Source organism: Dendrobates tinctorius, unplaced genomic scaffold (assembly GCF_039654945.1).
Source record: "Dendrobates tinctorius isolate UK_male_01 unplaced genomic scaffold, ASM3965494v1 ptg000015l, whole genome shotgun sequence".
Classification (NCBI taxonomy): Eukaryota; Metazoa; Chordata; class Amphibia; order Anura; family Dendrobatidae; genus Dendrobates; species Dendrobates tinctorius.
In genome coordinates, this window is record NW_027361683.1 from 54449355 (window position 1) to 54468653 (window position 19299).

The window sequence follows — 19299 nt, forward strand, 5'->3', positions numbered from 1 at the left end:
AATAAATTTCATTCAACTTCACAATTGTGTCCCACTTGTTGTTAATTCTTCACCAAAAATTTTCATTTGGTATCTTTATGTTTGGAGCATGATATGTGGGAAAAAGTTGAAAAGTTCCAGGGGGCCGAATACTTTCGCAAGGCATTGTACGTAGGTAAGAGGTTTACATAGGTCAGATTATGGTAGATAACAGGAGAAAAATGTGGAATAGATGGTTCGAATTATTACATTTCCATTTATATTCTGTCTGTTCTATTTTCATTCAGTATTCTGTGTGGCTGGCATTATGGGTGGCATGGAATGCCTTTATAATCTGTTTTTACCTGGAAGTGGGGCATTTATCACAGGTAAGACATTATCTAACATGACATTACTTGCCATATACTATAGAGTATGTCTAAATTTGATGTAACTTGGTTAACTACTAGTGATGAGCGATCATGCTTGGATAAGGTGTTATCAGAACATGCTCGGGTGTTATCTGAGTATCTTGGACGTGCACAAAAAATATGTTCAGGGCAGCATGATTCGCAGCTATCATACAGCCTCAACATGTGACGGGTGTTACAGAACCCCCAAGCACACCGAATAGGAGATGTATGCCCTTATTGCAGCAACCGACCGGCTGCGACCCCCTTGGCAGAGGTAAACAAGATATCCCACTGCTGCCACCAGTGTAACGGGGTCTTCTGGGCTGTAATACCTCTTACATTACCACCCCGTGTTTCAGGAGGTCCACTCTGCTTTTCCTCGCTTTTGAATGAAGGACGCTGGCTCGAAAGGCTTTGTAACATGGAAACATATAAAAGACACTGTGTCATGATCCAGGTTGGATCTGACAGATTAAATGCACAAAGTAACCTTTTTTTTTCCCTTGGCTGTATGCCAAAGGTGGTTTTGCCCCCGGTGGCCATTAGGGTCATAGCACTGTGGTGTGGTGTGAGTTCATTTTTCCCTTCACCATTGAGGTCTGATGAACTCCCTCTTCTGGTGAAGGAAGGTAGTGAGGCTGATTACCAAGCACCTGGGCAGGATGATGATGACTGGGTGACGGGAATTACTGACTGGATATAAGGCAGCCGACGCCCTTCTGCCTTGCTGGTGATCTCTCTGTGGGATTCTAGGAGACCAGTCTGATTTCTGCTCCTCAAAAGCTAAGTTTTCTGTTCTACTTTTTGCATTTGTGTTTTGCTTTTGTTTTGCATTGTTTTCCTTGATTTCTGCCATTCCCTGTTGGGGTGAGCTGAATTCCTTTTTGCTCTGTCTTCAGAAAATACCTGAGTACTGATATAGTCTTTTTGAAGCCTAGCGTCTTCAGGGCTTTTTTCCCTATCAGCTGTTGGCTCTTGTTTTGATAGGGTTTTGGCGGATTACAGACAGCAGCTTTTCTATCCTGTCCTATCTAGTTAGCTTGGGCCCCATCATTTGCTCAGCCTATCTTTCTATCTGTGTGAGTGTTTTTTCATCTTGCTTCACTGTCATTATATGTTGGGGGCTGCCTATTGCTTTGGGGTCTGCTCTGGGGCAGTTTAGATTTCCCTTTCTGTCTTTAGGCTATGTAGTTCTCCGGCTGTGATCGAGGGGTCTAGGTCACCGTAGGAACCCCCCACGGCTACTGCTAGTTGTTGTTGATAGGTTCAGGGGTCTGCAATCCGATAGCTGCCAACTTCTCTGGTTTTCTGGACTTAGCTAGTATTTCTGTTTTTGCCTCCTACGGTGAATCATTCATAACAGTGGTGATTTCAATTGTAGTTTTCCCCCCGGTGGCCATTAGGGTCTTTGCACTTTGGTTACTTTAGTTTGTGCACGTGATTATAAAACAGGTGTGATTGCTCTATAAAAGATTATCAGGTGTGTCAATCACTGTTGGTGATAGTTCCTCATTTGCAAGCAAGCCTGGGTGAAGGATGGAGATAAAGGAGAGTCACGGGCCACTCAGTGAGATTCCTGGAGTAGCAGCTATGGTGTCTGCAAGGAGGGCTGGCATGGCGTGGTGGAGTCGCAGCTATGGTGTCAGCAAGGAGTTCTTGCATGGATTGGTGGAGTGGAAGCTATGGTGTAGAGCTGCATTCAAAATGCTTGACGTTGTTGCTGAGAGCTGGACTCAAGCATGCTGGACATTTTGGCCGAAAAGCTGGACTCATTTGCGGGACTCTGTGTAGTGAAAGCTCCACCAGGGGGAGCTGGTGAGGGAAGAGAGGTTACACACTAAGAGCAGCAACCCTCATCAACAGCACAGGTGCCACAGGTAATGAGAGAGAATAGTCAGGCGAACCGAGTCAGAAACTAGCAGGAGCAGACGTACCAGAAGGAGCAGCAATACACGTAGTCAAAATACCAAGCCGAGAGTCAGAAAGCCAGAACAAGAGCACGGGGTCCAAAACGTGAGACGAAATACATTGTCGGGGTACAAGCCGGGGGGTCAGATGCTAGAGAGGGAGCGAAACGGCAGAGACAAATACCAAGAGACGGGGTCAGAGATCAGTCCGGGTCATACACGTGAATATCAGTCAAAGGCAGGAGGATCACCAAGGTACAAGGGGCAGAGGCTCTAAACTGAAAGCTTGAGCTATCACTAACACTGGTCAGCAGGCTGTGAGAGACTGAAATAGCCCAGCTAGCTCCAGAAAGAGGCTGAGGATATTAACCCCCGCATGACCAGTCCGGAGTGAAGACAGCAGAAGAACTCCGGACTGGACCATGACACTCTGTTTCTGGACAGCTGCACGCAGGTGGTGGACTCTGTTTGCTCCAAGGCTGCACTATGGTCGGAGGAAAAGATGCACGCAGGTGGTGGGCTCTGTTGCTGGGAGCGTAAGCAACAGAGCAAAGCTAAGTGGTGTTTCCCCTGTTTTGTCACTTTTCCTTATGTGTGTTTAGTGCAGTGGTGGGATTAGTTTCCGCACCGACCATTTCCCTAGTGAGAGTTTAGGTGCAGGGCGAGTCAGGGTTTTTAGGCTCCTGATCGTCGCCTGGTGCGGAACCGGCCTAGGGAACGTTAGGAGTGTAGAGACACTGACTCAGGGGTGTGCAGGAGGTCTCCACTTCCCCGTTCCCTATCGCAGGGCCGCCATTGTTATTGTTACCCAGGTTTCCCCTTTATTCTGTTAATACGTGTATTACCTAAATTTGCCTGTTGGAGGCGGCGTATCCAGCTGCATGTCTTATTATTTAAATTCGCCCCACTGGAGGCGCTGTATCCAGGGTCACGCGTGTCATCTAAATCCGCCCTGCTGGAGGTGCTGTGTCCAGCCACGCGTGACGGTGATACACTGCTACTCCGTGTATTTCCAGTATGACAACATTTTACTCATCGGTCTCAGAATATATATACATACAGAGGGCAGGACAATCAATGTGTGTCGTGCCAGTAGATAAAAGGCTCCAATTAAGACGCCAGACATACATTACAATAGCCGTGGGATTTACAACTTGTTTACCTCTGCCCAGGGGGTCGCAGCCAGTTGGTTGCTGCAATAAGGGCATACATCTCCTATTCGGTGTGCTAGGGGATTCTGTAACAACGGGATTGCCTATTTGTTAGTGAATCTCCCCACATTTGTTGAGGTTGTCTAACAGCCACAAAACATGCAGCCCAGGGAACACAAACATATTATTCGTGAACGCCCAACATACTCGGATAACACCCGAGAATGTCCTGATAACACCTTATCTGAGCATGTTCGCTCATCACTATTAAAGGGAATCTGTCACCCCTTTGTTGAGATATCATATAATGATATCATTCAATTGTGTGTCACATAAGGATTCTCTTAGTACTTTTGCTTCCCCCCTGACCCCGCATCTTTCATGCATAAATACCTTTTTTATATCGGTTCAGATGTATGTAAACTGCCACAGTCCGGTCCGATGGGCGGGGCTTATTCAACTGCTCCTCCCCCTCCCTGTCTTGCTCTACACAAGAAATGCGTAGAGCAAGACAGGGAGGGGGGGAGCAGGTGAATACGTCCCGCCCATCTGAACCGATATAAAAAAGGTATTTATGCATGAAAGGTGCGTTGTCATGGGGAAGCAAAAGTACTAAGAGAATCCTTGTGACACACAATTGAATGATATCATTATATGATATCTCAAAAAAGGGGTGACAGATTCCCTTTAAGTACCAATGGATCCCATCCCCTGAGATCATAAAAACCTTTTTGAAGAGTCATCTTTATGAAAGGCTTACCCAGCACGGCATCAGATATCATAATTGACTTTATATACTTTATCAGGCTCTGCTATAACAACATTAAACTGTGTAAATTAGCATAGAAATTGTTGTTTTTGATGTTTCCAGCACAGGGACCTGATAATGAATTTTAACACCTCTCTGCATCGGTCATGGTGGATGGAGAATGGACCAGGCTGCCTAGTGACACCTGTTCGCACACCGCTGCTGTCACTGGCTGATCACCACCTGGTCACAGTGACTGGCTGCCTCCTTGACTATCCATACATTGAAGCTCTGAGCAGTGCACTACAGATCTTTCTGGCGGTGAGCATGAATGAAAACAGGAGAGCTCTAGCTTGGAAGGTCAACATTATTAATTATGGACTTGACTAAAATTGCTGCTGATTTCCCAACCCTTATAATTATCCTTCTGTAGTATCTGCTGTGTCCAAGACAGATGTAAAGGAGAGGAAATTTACCGCTGCATTACCATTTCTTGATTCCTGCACCCTGTCAAACAAGAGTGGCAAAGACAAAAGCTGACGACATGAACTCTCATTTCTTTTGTATAAAAATCAGACTTAAATGATACCGAGGGTTATAATTGTGTATCCAATGAAAGCCTATAAAAGATAATTAAGAGTTCAATTCATTTGAATAAAACCATAAAATAGTTATTATCTGTGGTGAAGAGAACAGCTAACTGTGCATGAGATCAATATGTGAGACGCAAGCCGCAAATAAAAAGAATTACAAGTACAAAAATACTGGTATTAGTATAAATTACAATACTAAGGGAATAGCTATAAAGTATCTGTCATTGATAGATAGTACATGCCTATGAAATGCTAGTGACTCTGCAGACAGTTCTCAGCCTTGGTGGTCTGCCAGATGCCAATATGGCAATATGTGCATGCACAATTGGATGCATACGAGGGCGCCTGTGCTTTGTCATGACAATGGGCTTTAGGTTGGCTATAGAGAAGCACATTCACTGGTCAGACTGGCATTAGTCATGTGTAGGGAAAGCCATGGTGCTATATCGGCTATTCTGCCGCTACAGAGTCTGTGCTTACAGCTGTCGAGCAGGAAATACAACTATTCACAAATGTGTCAGTGGTTGTCGGTGCCATTATATAGTATATACATATAGCTTATAGTTATTCTATTATTGTGATAGTAAATATCTAAAATATGCAATAATATTTAAAACAAATTTATCATTATAAAGAGGTATCTGTTAGATGAATTAATGTAGCTAGGGATTATTGCACCCACTAAATGCTTTCACCCAATTTCTACATTAAGACGTCACAGAATTTCATGTTTGTCAGTAAATCTTCCATGTAGGGTATAATGGAAATTCATGATGTCTGAATCACGCACAGCATGAATCAGACACTTTGTGGCATCTCAAAGATAGCATTCTTTGGAAAGCTGTGCGGGGTCTATGTCTCACATGACTAGTCCAGGAGGCTTGTTCCTGGTGGCTCTTCCTCTATATGTTTGGCTACACTGACAGGTCTCTCCTGATGCTCTGATCCCTTATTCAACCTACTTTTTGAATGACAGGTCAGTGACCTGCCTCCTATTGTAAATTTCGTGCTGTCACAATAATTGCTGTGGTATCTAAAAAAAACCATTGTCTTCAACAAAATGGCTCCAGTGGTGCATGCACAGTAGGATCTCCAAGTTATCCACCTTGATCTTAATATGTACAAGCATCACCCATTGCCTTCACTAGCAAGATGTTTTGAGTAGCGGTGATATATGTGTTCTCTTTGGCACACTCCTGCTCTGGTCCTCTGCAAACAGTGTGCGCTCTGAAGAGAAGACATAGAGCAGCAGTGATATATGTGTTCTCTTCAATACACACTCCTGCTCTGGTCCTCTGCACACAGTGTGCGCTCCGAAGAGAAGACATAGAGCAGCAGTGATATATGTGTTCTCTTAGGCACACTCCTGCTCTGTTCCTCTGCACACAGTGTGCACTCCGAAGAGAGGACATAGAGCAGCGGTGATACATGTGTTCTCTTAGGCACACTCCTGCTCTGGTCCTCTACACACAGTGTGCACTCCGAAGAGAAGACATAGAGCAGCAGTGATATGTGTTCTCTTAGGCACACTCCTGTTCTGGTCCTTTCCCACAGTGTGCACTCCGAAGAGAAGACATAGAGCAGCAGTGATATATGTGTTCTCTTAGGCACACTGCTGCTCTGGTCCTCTGCACACAGTGTGCGCTCCGAAGAGAAGACATAGAGCAGCGGTGATATATGTGTTCTCTTCAGCACACTCCTGCTGTAGTCCTCTGCACATAGTGTGCGCTCCGAAGAGAAGACATAGAGCAGCAGTGATATATGTGTTCTCTTAGGCACACTCCTGCTCTGGTCTTCTGCACACAGTGTGCGCTCCGAAGAGAAGACATAGAGCAGCGGTGATATATATGGACTCTTCAGCACACTCCTGCTGTAGTCCTCTGCACACAGTGTGCGCTCCGAAGAGAAGACATAGAGCAGCGGTGATATATGTGTTCTCTTCAGCACACTCCTGCTGTAGTCCTCTGCACACAGTGTGCACTCCGAAGAGAAGACATAGAGCAGCGGTGATATGTGTTCTCTTCAGCACACTCCTGCTGTAGTCCTCTGCACACAGTGTGCGCTCCGAAGAAAAGACATAGAGCAGCGGTGATATATGTGGACTCTTCAGCACACTCCTGCTGTAGTCCTCTGCACACAGTGTGCACTCCGAAGAGAAGACATAGAGCAGCGGTGATATATGTGTTCTCTTCAGCACACTCCTGCTGTAGTCCTCTGCACATAGTGTGCGCTCCGAAGAGAAGACATAGAGCAGCGGTGATATATGTGTTCTCTTCAGCACACTCCTGCTGTAGTCCTCTGCACACAGTGTGCGCTCCGAAGAGAAGACCTAGAGCAGCAGTGATATATGTGTTCTCTTCAGCACACTCCTGCTCTGGTCCTCTACACACAGTGTGCACTCCGAAGAGACGACATAGAGCAGCAGTGATATATGTGTTCTCTTAGGCACACTCCTGCTCTGGTCCTCTACACACAGTGTGCACTCCGAAGAGACGACATAGAGCAGCAGTGATATATGTGTTCTCTTAGGCACACTCCTGCTCTGGTCCTCTGCACACAGTGTGCGCCCCGAAGAGAAGACATAGAGCAGCGGTGATATATATGTTCTCTTCAGCACACTCCTGCTGTAGTCCTCTGCACACAGTGTGCGCTCCAAAGAGAAGACATAGAGCAGCGGTGATATATGTGTTCTCTGCGGCACTCTTCTGCTCTGGTCCTTTGCACACAGTGTACGCTACCTAGAGAAGTTATAGAACAGAGGTGATATATGTGTTCTCTTAAGCACACTCCTGCTGTAGTCCTCTGCACACAGTGTGCGCTCCGAAGAGAAGACCTAGAGCAGCAGTGATATATGTGTTCTCTTAGGCACACTCCTGCTCTGGTCCTCTACACACAGTGTGCACTCCGAAGAGACGACATAGAGCAGCAGTGATATATGTGTTCTCGTAGGCACACTCCTGCTCTGGTCCTCTGCACACAGTGTGCGCCCCGAAGAGAAGACATAGAGCAGCGGTGATATATATGTTCTCTTCAGCACACTCCTGCTGTAGTCCTCTGCACACAGTGTGCGCTCCAAAGAGAAGACATAGAGCAGCGGTGATATATGTGTTCTCTGCGGCACTCTCCTGCTCTGGTCCTTTGCACACAGTGTACGCTACCTAGAGAAGATATAGAACAGAGGTGATATATGTGTTCTCTTAAGCACACTCCTGCTCTGGTCCTCTGCACACAGTGTGCTCTCCGAAGAGAACACATATATCGACGATGCTCAAAACGTCTTGCTAGTGAAGGCAGTGGCTAGCGCATGTATATACAGGTGCATCTCACAAAATTAGAATATCATTAAAAAGCTAATTTAGGCTATGTGCCCACATTGCGTGTTAAAACGCACACCAAAAACCGGACTCCTTCCCAGAAATCGCGCGTTTTTTTCCGCACGATTTCACCGCGATTTTACCGCGATTATGATCGCGATTTTGCCGCGATTTTCGTGTGCGATATTCAAGCACTTTCCAAGCGATTTGAAGCATCGCTTGGAAAGTGATTGACAGGTTGATCACACTTGTCAAACATAGTGTTTGACAAGTGTGACCAGGTTTTTACTATTGAGGCCGCCTATGCGGCATCAATAGTAAAAGATAGAATGTTAAAATGATAAAAAAATCGGTGTATATTTACCTTCCGGCATCCCGCGCTGCCATCCCGGGCCTCAGCGTTCCCAGTAATGCCTTGCGAGACCTGTGATGACGTAGTCTCGCGTTGCTATAGCGATCTCGCGAGACTACGTCTCACAGGACCGTGCTGCAAGGCATTACTGGGAACGCTTAGGCCGGGAATGCAGCGCGGGACGCCGGAAGATAAATATACCCCGATTTTTTATTCTTTTTTTTACAGGGGTATGGTACCCAGGGCCTGGAGGACAGTCTCCTCTCCTCCACACCGTGGGTACCAACTGCACATGAGATGCTTAACTTCCCGCATGGTGGACATAGCCACATGCGGGAAGTAAGCGATTCTCATGCATTCCTATGGGTGCGGAATCGCGGCTATTCTTTGCGATTCCGCACAAAAGAATGAGCATGCTGCGATTTTTTCCACGATGCGATTCCGCCGCGGAAAAAAGCGCAGCATTAGCACAGCATGTGCGGAATGCTATAGGAATGCATGGGGGGGCGTTCTGTACATGATTTTTAAACGTTTTCGCTGCGTTTTCGCACCGAAAATCACGGCAAAAACGCTTAAAAATCGCTACGTGGGCACACAGCCTAATTTCAGTTCTTCAATACAAAAAGTGAAACTCATATATTATAGAGTCATTACAAACAGAGGGATCTATTTCAAGTGTTTAATTCTGTTAATGTTGATGATTATGGCTTACAGCCAATGAAAACCAAGGTAGCAACAAGAATAATGACCCCTAAAACTTCACTTTTAATCAATATTTAAAATCTGGACAATCCCAGTTCATAGGGACTAGGGTAATATTTAAACAGACACCAGACAAAGAATAATAATAAATGCTCTGGGCCACTATACTCGCCCTAATAGGCCCTAGCAGAGGGCCACTATACTCGCCCTAACCGCGGAGGATGGCACCCTAATTGTAGATGATAGTGGCGCCCCCGCTCAACGTCGGTGACCCTAATACACCCTAAGAGACCCTAGTCCACGGCGAGGATACACAGAAAAACACAAACACAATAAACACCCAAAAAAAAACCTGGTGGAGAGATTGTATACCGTCTATAAGATATTTGACTTATCTCGTACTGGAATCATGGGCATATAAACCCACCCTGAATAATATCTCGTAGTAAAAAATACTGATATGTAGCAGCTTTTGATGACTTATCTCGTAATAAAAAAGGCTTATGCTGCAAAAAATGACAGACCAGATATAGCCCCCCCAAAAAAAGGGAAAGAAAAAACGTTTATACAGTAAACCATAAAAAGTGCAGCCACAATAATGCACAATCCAAGCACTTCAGGTTAAATAACCACAGAAAATATCCACCAGATGGAGATTAGTGGCATGAAAATAATGTACAAAACGCTTATTAAGTCATGAATAGTGGACATAATAGTCCTACATGTAAACAATGACGGCAATAAAAAGCAATCCCTGATTAACAGGTTGCCCTAATACAAAAACACTTTGCCATCCATCAAACAATAAGTCTGTCAGCGTTATGAAATTGTTAATACTTATCAGCCATCAGAAGATATGAGGCCTCTATTGTGTGTTTGTGTTTTTCTGTGTATCCTCGCCGTGGACTAGGGTCTCTTAGGGTGTATTAGGGTCACCGACGGTGAGCGGGGGCGCCACTATCGTCTACAATTAGGGTGCCAACCTCCGCGGTTAGGCAGGGACTGCTAGGGCCTTTTAGGGCGAGTATAGTGGCCCAGAGCATTTATTATTATTCTTTGTCTGGTGTCTGTTTAAATATTACCCTAGTCCCTATGAACTGGGATTGTCCAGATTTTAAATATTGATTAAAAGTGAAGTTTTAGGGGTCATTATTCTTGTTGCTACCTTGGTTTTCTTTTTGTCTTTGATCCTAAAAATATTTTTTGGAGGTTTTTTAGCCACTGAAAACCCCAAAGTCATTATTTCAGTAAATTAGAATACGTTATAACACCAGCTTGAAAAATGATTTTAAAATCCAAAATGTTGGCCTACTGAAATGTAAGTTCAGTAAACGCACTCAATACTTGGTCGGGGCTCCTTTGGCATCAGTTACTGCATCAATCAGTGATGGTTTGGGGAGCTATGTCATTTTCTGGTATAGGTACACTGTGTTTTATCAAGACCAAAGTCAATGCAGCTGTCTTCCAGGAAATATTAGAGCACTTCATGCTTTCCTCTGCAGACAAGCTTTTTGGAGACTGAAATTTCATTCTCCAGCAGGACTTGGCACCTGCCCACACTGCCAGAAGTACCAATACCTGGTTTAAAAACAACAGTATCACTGTGCTTTATTGGCCAGAAAACTCACCTGACCTTAACCCCATAGAGAATCTATGGGGCATTGTCAAGAGGAAGATGAGTGACTCCAGACCCGACAATGCAGAAGAGCTGAAGGCTACTATCAAAGCAACCTGAGCTTCCATAACGCCTCAGCAGTGCCACAGGCAGATCGCTTCCATGCCATACCGCATTGATGCAGTAATTGATTGGCCAATATATGGGAGCCCAACTACCAACGTCAAGGCGTCCTTCAAATTTAGGTCCCTGTCCTGATGTGTCACCTCTCCTGGGCCAAAAAGCCAACAATTTATGAGGCAGAAATGGACTAGCTATCTACTTAAAATCACCTGTGACTGGAGCAATGCCCACAATCAGTGCTAGCACCGATCGTTTAATTCCTGTGATAACAATGTCAATAGTGACATCTAGTTAAGCTCCCTGAGGGGTCTAGTTTCCAAAATGGTGTCATTTATGAGTGGTTTCCACTGTTTAAGTACATCAAGGGCTCTCCAAAAATGCGACATAATAATCCCAACAAATTTTACATACTAAAAGTAAAACGGCACTCCTTCCCTTTTCCCTTCCGAGCTCTGCCGTGCGCCAAAACAGTAGTTTTCCTCAACATATGGGGTAAAGGCATACTCAGGAAAAATTGCATAATAAATTTTGGGGTCCATTTTTTCCTTACCCTTTGACAATAAAAAAAATTGAGTTAAATGTCAGTTTTTTTCTTCTATATTCCATTAATTCTTGTGAAGCACCTGAAGTGTTAATAAATGTCTTTAATGTTATTTTGAACACCTTGAGGGGCCCAGTTTTTAGAATTGTGTCGCTTGTGGGTGTTTTCTGCTGTCTAGACCCCTCAACGTCACTTCAAATGTGAGGTGGTCCCTAAAAAAATGGTTTAGGCTGTGTGCTCACGATGCGATTTTTAAGCGTTTTTGCTGCGATTTTCGGCGCGAAAACGTTTAAAAAACTCGTACAGAACGCACCCCATGCATTCCTATGGCATTCCGCACATGCTGTGCTAATGCTGCACTTTTTTCCGCGGTGGAATCGCTGCGCGGAAAAAAACGCAGCATGCTCATTCTTTTTTGCGGAATCGCAAAGAATTGCCACGATTCCGCACCCATAGGAATGCATGAGAATCGCTTACTTCCCGCATGTGGCTATGCCCACCATGCGGGAAGTTAAGCATCTCATGTGCGGTTGGTACCCACGGTGTGGAGAAGAGGAGACTGTCCTCCAGGCCCTGGGCACCATACCCCTGTAATAAAAAGAATAAAAAATAAAAAATCGGGGTATATTTACCTTCCAGCGTCACGCGCAGCCTTCCCGGGCCTCAGCGTTCCCAGTAATGCCTTGCGGCAAGGTCCTGTGATGACGTAGTCTCGCGTTACTCTAGTGGTCTCGTGAGATCGCTATAGCAATGCGAGACCAAGGTCATCACAGGTCTCGCAAGGCATCGCTGGGAACGGGAGCGTCGCTGAGACTGCGCGGGATGTCAGAAGGTAAATATACCCCGTTTTTTAAATTTTTTTATCATTTTTAACATTCTATCTTTTTACTATTGATGCCGCATAGGCGGCCTCAATAGTAAAAAGCTGGTCACACTTGTCAAACACTATGTTTGACGAGTGTGACCAACCTGTCAATCACTTTCCAAGCGATGTTTCAAATCGCTTGGAAAGTGCTTGAATTTCGCACGCGAAAGTCTCAGCAAAATCGAGAACATAATCGCGGTAAAATCGCGCTGAAAAAAACGCGCGATTTCTGGGAAGGAGTCCAGTTTTGAGTGTCCGGATTAAAACGCAACGTGGGCACATAGCCTTAGTAAGTTTTGTTGGAAAAATTTGAAATCGCTGGTCAACTTTTAACACTTATACTGTAACTTTCTAAAAAAAAATTATGTTTCAAAAAATGTTGGTGATGTAAAGTAGACATGTGGGAAATGTTATTTATTAACTATTTTGTGTGACATAACTTTCTAATTTAAGGGCATAAAAACTAAAAGTTTGAAAATTGCTAAATTTTCAAAGTTTTTGCCAAATTTCCAATATTTTCACAATTAAATGGTAGGCATAGTGAACAAATTTTACCACTATCATGAAGAACAATATGTTACGAGAAAAGAAGCTCGTGGGATTCATTGAAGCGTTCCAGAGTTATTGCGATATAAAGTGACAGTGTAAAGAATTGTAAAATTTGGCCTGGTCAGGAAGGTGAAAACAGGCTTCGGGGTAATAGGGTTAATATAGCAGATACTTAGATTACAAACTGCACTTTATAATGTTCACAAGTAGCTGTTTAGTTCATGAATTTTATATTTAGTACACAATTCTACATCTGAAAATATTTGTCCACTATATTTATATTCCATAACTTTTCTTCCTTTTTTCTGCCCACTCACAGCTCTTTGGCTTTGTGTATGCCTGTTATGTCAGCAAAGTTTTTATGGATGAAGAAGACAGCTGTGAGTATTAATTACAAGGTTCCTTCATAATAAATAAGATGTGTCCATTTGTCGATCTGGAACAGAGGGAGAAAATGTTAGAATGTGATAATTTCATACTCAAAAAAGCCAAGCAGTGTATATCATGTATATCAGTAAAGAGATTGGGATTCTCGGAAATGTGATCTCAGACAACAATGAATAGTGGTTACATTTGTGCTCAAAAGCCATCTTGTGCCTAAATAAAACCATCATAAAATGCATAGACTGTACAGCAATACAGTGTATAGATGATAGCACCTTTTATGAGGCTTGAATTGGCCCACTATGAACAAGTGAATCCCCAGGTTGGCCCACGTGCAGGAGTGTGCCCCCATGCAACTATATGAGCAGTCGTTGACACAATATACTTGAATCACTATATAAAGGCAGATACATCATCTAATCATCCATTTGTCAAAATATCCCATTGATTAATCTATAGAAACAGGTAAATCTGAGAAAGAGGACAATGTAATATTTGTATGTAGTTGAACAGTGGGCCCCCAGAGTCAATGTTATTGTTGGGCCCTTGTCCCCCAAGTCCAACACTGCCATATTATAATTAAATAATACTCTATACAGTGCATTCAAAATTCTGTCATATTGCTCAAAAATTATACTTACATTAAGTGAACAAATGAAGCTTCATTACATATATACAGGCTCGGTCTGGCCTGGCGAGGTACCGAGTAAATGCACGGTGGGCCCCGAGGGTCACTGGGGGCCCTTTAAAAATGCTGCCCCTTTAAGTGCGTGGGCCCTTTAAAAGCGTGTCCCATGATTTGAAGGGAGGCGCGCGTGCACATACCATAGCGCGAGGCGGCGCGGGCCCAGCATACCCCCGTCTGAGGAGCTGACGCGGCGTCGGGCGACCCCCTTGCTGGCTCTGGGTCTCTCTGATGACTCACCCAGCCCCAGGACCTTGCCACGTGACGTCAGCGCTGGTCTTGATGGGCGGTGAAACGTCCCGCGCTCTGCTTTCCAGCTCTGTTGCTGGCTGACTAATAGCATAGCAGCCAGCGTGTGATAGAAGAGGATGCCGCAGAGCTCCACTCTCCCTGCTGCTGCTCCAGCTCCTACTCTGCTCTGGTCCGGTGAGTAGAGTCTAGAGTGAGTGGGTGACGGGTGGTCTGTGTCCCTGGAGAGGAGGGGAAACAAAGTCTCCATGGTAGAGGCCAGAGGCAGGGTCGGACTGGGGTGCCTAGGGCCCACCAGGGGAATTGACTCTAGGGGCCCACCCCATGGCTACCATAAAAGGTTTTATTATGTGTTCATTTTTTGGCCTCTCCCACTAAAACGTGTGCCTTTTAGCAAGCTGTACAGTGTGCAAAAGAGAACGCTCTCAGCCTCCTATATATCGTACACACTGTACTCTTGGCATCCTATATCACATACAGACCGCACTCTCGGTCTCCTATAACAGATACTTTCTATAAGAGGCTGAGAGTGTGGTATGTACAGTATAGAGGATGCCGATATTGCGGTATGTACGGCATATTGGCCTCGTATATGACATGCAGACTGTCGGACTCCTATTACGTCCCCTATAATACAGAGTGTCGTCCTCCTATTAGGCCCCCTATAAGACATACAGACTGTCAGCCTCCTATTAAGCCTCCTATGAGACATGCAGACTGTTAGTCTCCTATTAGGCCCCCTATAAGACATACAGACTATCGGCCTCCTATTAGGCCCCCTATAAAACATACTGAGTATCGGCCTCCTGTTAGGCCACCTATAAGACATACTGAGTGTTGGCCTCCTATTAGGCCCCCTATAAGACTTACAGACTGTTGGCCTCCTATTAGGCCCCCTATAAGACATACTGAGTGTCGGCCTCCTATTAGGCCCCCTATAAGACATACAGAGTGTTGCCTCTGTACAGACCGCACTCTCTGCCTATGTACGGCATACAGGAGGATGATAGTGCGGTCTGTATGGTCGGTATATTGGCCTCATATGACATATTAGGCCATAGAAGAGTGTGGTGCGTGTGTATCTTATCTAGGAGGCACTGGCAGAGATTGTGATCTGTGATGCTGCATCATGTCATGTGTATGACCAGGGCCAGATTTGGGATTTGGATGTTTCGCCCCCAGCAGTTTGCCCCCAGCAGTTCGCCCCCAGATATTTCGCCCCTAGCAGTTGGCCCCCGGATGTTTCGCCCCCAGCAGTTGGCCCCCGGATGTTTCGCCCCCAGCAGGTCGCCCCCGGGTGTTTCGCCCCCAGCAGGTCGCCCCCGGATGTTTCGCCCCTGGATTTTTCGCCCCCGGATTTTTCGCCCCCAGCAGTTCACCCCTGGATATTTCGCCCCAGATTTTTAACCCCGGGCAGTTCACCCCCGGATTTTTCGCCCCAGCAGTTCATCCCCGGATGTGTGTACCCTGTTTTGCCATGTTTTGCCTATATTGCGAAATATCCGGGGGCGAACTGCTGGGGGGTGAAACACCCAGGGGCAAACTGCTGGGGGCGAAAAATCCTGGGGCGAACTGCTGGGGGCGAAATGTGCGGGGGCGAAATGTACCTGGGGCGAACTGCTGGGGGCGAACTGCTGGGTACGAAGCTTCCTAAATCCGCCAGATTTAGGCAAAATGGGGCCCTAGGCCAATTTTAAAATGGGGCCCCAAATGCTAACATATTGCACATCACACAGAAGCATTTCGGTTGTAGTTACATGCGCTGAGTTCAGGACGCTGAATCAGTGTGATCGACAATATTGAAGTCGTTCAACACTTGTTTCCCGGCCTCTTTCCACCGTCTGAGAAAGAATGATGGGGACAGAACAATCACTAATGGATTAATCTGTCCCCATACAGTATCATGTTATCAACAGCACATCTACAGTTTCCATATAATATAATGTCCCCCATAGTCCTCCATATAATATATTCTGCCCCATAGTCCTCCATATAGTATAATACACTCCTCAGTCCTTCATATATTAAAATACACTGCTCAGTCCTCCATATAGTTTAATACACTCCTCATAGTGCTCCATATAGTATAATAGACCACCAGTCATCCATGTAGTACAATTCACTTCCCATAGTATAATGCACCCCATAGTTCTTCATATAGTATAATGTATTCCCCATAGTCCTCGATACAGTTTAATGCAGCCCACATATAACATAATGCAGCCACCCCATAGAACATAATGCAGCCACCCCACAGACTATAATGCAGCCCTGCCATACAATATAATGTAACCCCCATAGAATATAATGCAGCCCCCCTCTTATAGTATAATGCAGCCACCCCTTAGAGCATAATGTAGCCACCCCACAGAATACAATGTAACCCCGCATAGAATATAATGCAGCCCCCTCATATAGTATAATGCAGCCCCTCCATAGAATATATGGCAGCCCCTTATATAGTGTAATGTAGCCCCTCCATAGAATACAATGTAGCCCTCCTCATATAGTATAATGCAGCCCCAATAGAATATAATGTAGCCTCCTCATGAAGTATAATAAAGCCCCCCTACAATATAATCTAGCCCCCCATAAAATATAATGCAGCCCCCCGTAGAATACAATGTAGCCTCCTCATATAGTATAATGTAGCCCCTTCATAGAAAGATGCGATCACCACCATAGAATATAGTAAAGATAATACAGCCCCCCCACAGAATATAATGTAGCCCCGAATAGAATATAATACAGCCCACCTCCCCATAGAATATAATGTAGCCCCTCCATATTATATAACACAGCCTCCCCCATAGAATATAATGTACCCCCATGGTATATAACACAGCCTCATAGTATATACAGCTCCACATGGTATATAGCACAGCCCCACATGGTATATAGCACAGCACCATGGCATACAGCACAGCCCCCCATTGGTATACAGCACAGCCCCTCATTGGTATACAGCACAGTGCCATGGTATACAGCACGGCCCACATGGTATTAAGCACAGCCCCACATGGTATAAAGCACAGCCCCACATGGTATATATCACATTATCACATGGTTTACAGCACAGCCCCCCATTGGTATACAGCACAGCCCCACATGGTATAAAGCACAGGCCCACATGATATAAAGCACAGCATCACATGGTATGCAGCACAGCAGCACATGGTATACAGCACCATGGTATACAGCACAGCCCAACATGATATACAGCACAGGCCTCTTCCTCCTCTGGACCCCTCTTCCCTTCTCTTTCTCCTCCTGACCTCTCTGGCCTCCTCTTACTTCTCCAGACCCCTCTTCCCGCCTCTGGACCCCTCTGGCCTCCTCTTCCTCCTCCGGACCCCTCTGGCCCCCTCCGGACCCCTCTTCCCTCCTCCTGACCCCTCTGGCCTCCTCTTCCTCCTCCGGACCCCTCTTCCCTCCTCTTCCTCCTCTGGACCCCTCTGGCCTCCTCTTCCTCCTCTGTACCCCCCTGGCCTCCTCTTCCTCTTCCCTCCTCTTCCTCCTCCAGACCCCTCTGGCCTCCTCTTCCTCCTCCGGACCCCTCTTCCTCCTCTGTACCCCTCTGGCCTCCTCTTCCTCTTCCCTCCTCTTCCTCCTCCAGACCCCTCTGGCCTCCTCTTCCTCCTCTGGACCCCTCTGGCCTCCTCTCCCTCCTCTGGACCCCTCTGGCTTCCTCTTCCTCCTCCGGACCCCTCTGGCCTCCTCCGGACCCCTCTTCCCTCCTCCTGACCCCTCTGGCCTCCTCTTCCTCCTCCGGACCCCTCTTCCCTCCTCTTCCTGCTCCAAACCCCTCTGGCCTCCTCTTCCTCCTCTGGACCCCTCTGGCCTCCTCTTCCTCCTCTGGACCCCTCTGGCCTCCTCTTCCTCTTCCCTCCTCTTCCTCCTCTGGACCCCTCTGGCCTCCTCTTCCTCTGGACCCCTCTGGCCTCCTCTTCCTCCTCTGGACCCCTCTGGCCTCCTCTTCCTCTTCCTCCTCCAGACCCCTCTGGCCTCCTCTTCCTCCTCTGGACCCCTCTGGCCTCCTCTTCCTCCTCTGGACCCCTCTGGCCTCCTCTTCCTCCTCTGGACCCCTCTGGCCTCCTCTTCCTCCTCTGGACCCCTCTGGCCTCCTCTTCCTCCTCTGGACCCCTCTGGCCTCCTCTTCCTCCTCTGGACCCCTCTTGCCTCCTCTTCCTCCTCCGGACCCCTCTGGCCTCTACCATGGAGACTTTGTTTCCCCTCCTCTCCAGGGACACAAACCACCCGTTATCCACTCACTCTAGACTCTACTCACCGGACCAGAGCAGAGTAGGAGCTGGAGCAGCAGAAGGGAGAGCGGAGCTCGGCGGCGTCCTCTTCTCTCGCACACTGGCTGCTATGCTATTAGTCAGCCAGCTACAGAGCCGGAAAGCAGAGCGCGGGGCGTTTCACCGCCCATCAAGAACAGCGCTGACGTCACGTGGCAAGGTCCTGGGGCTGGGTGAGTCATCAGAGAGACCCAGAGCCAGCAAGGGGGTCGCCCGACGCCGCGTCAGCTCCTCAGACGGGGGTATGCTGGGCCCGCGCCGCCTCGCGCTATGGTATGTGCACGCGCGCCTCCCTTCAAATCATGGGACACGCTTTTAAAGCGCCCACGCACTTAAAGGGGCAGCATTTTTAAAGGGCCCCCAGCGACCCTCGGGGCCCACCGTGCATTTACTCGGTACCTCGCCAGGCCAGACCGAGCCTGGCCAGAGAGGTCCGGAGGAGGAAGCGGAGGAGGAAGAGGAGGGAAGAGGGGTCCGGAGGAGGAAGAGGAGGCAAGAGGGGTCCAGAGGAGGAAGAGGAGGCCAGAGGGCTCCAGAGGAGGAAGAGGAGGCCAGAGGGGTCCAGAGGAGGAAGAGGAGGCCAGAGGGGTCCAGAGGAGGAAGAGGAGGCCAGAGGGGTCCAGAGGAGGAAGAGGAGACCAGAGGGGTCCAGAGGAGGAAGAGGAAGGAAGAGGAAGAGGAGGCCAGAGGGGTCCAGAGGAGGAAGAGGAGGCCAGAGGGGTTTGGAGCAGGAAGAGGAGGGAAGAGGAGTCCGGAGGAGGAAGAGGAGGCCAGAGGGGTCAGGAGGAGGGAAGAGGGGTCCGGAGGAGGCCAGAGGAGTCTGGAGGAGGAAGAGGAGGCCAGAGGGGT

At 47.0% G+C, this 19299-nt stretch overlaps 1 protein-coding gene across 7 annotated transcripts in view; it reads left to right on the plus strand.

Annotated features, from left to right (window-relative positions):
- NKAIN1 (sodium/potassium transporting ATPase interacting 1) overlaps window positions 1–19299 on the plus strand; it is a 214874-nt gene that overhangs the window by 165200 nt on the left and 30375 nt on the right. For all 7 annotated transcript variants that reach the window (XM_073564399.1, XM_073564383.1, XM_073564403.1 and 4 more), the window contains 3 exons: window positions 267–347; window positions 4301–4498; window positions 13151–13211. In XM_073564399.1, coding sequence (XP_073420500.1) covers window positions 267–347; window positions 4301–4498; window positions 13151–13211 — 340 coding nt within the window. The remainder of the gene's footprint in view (window positions 1–266; window positions 348–4300; window positions 4499–13150; window positions 13212–19299) is intronic.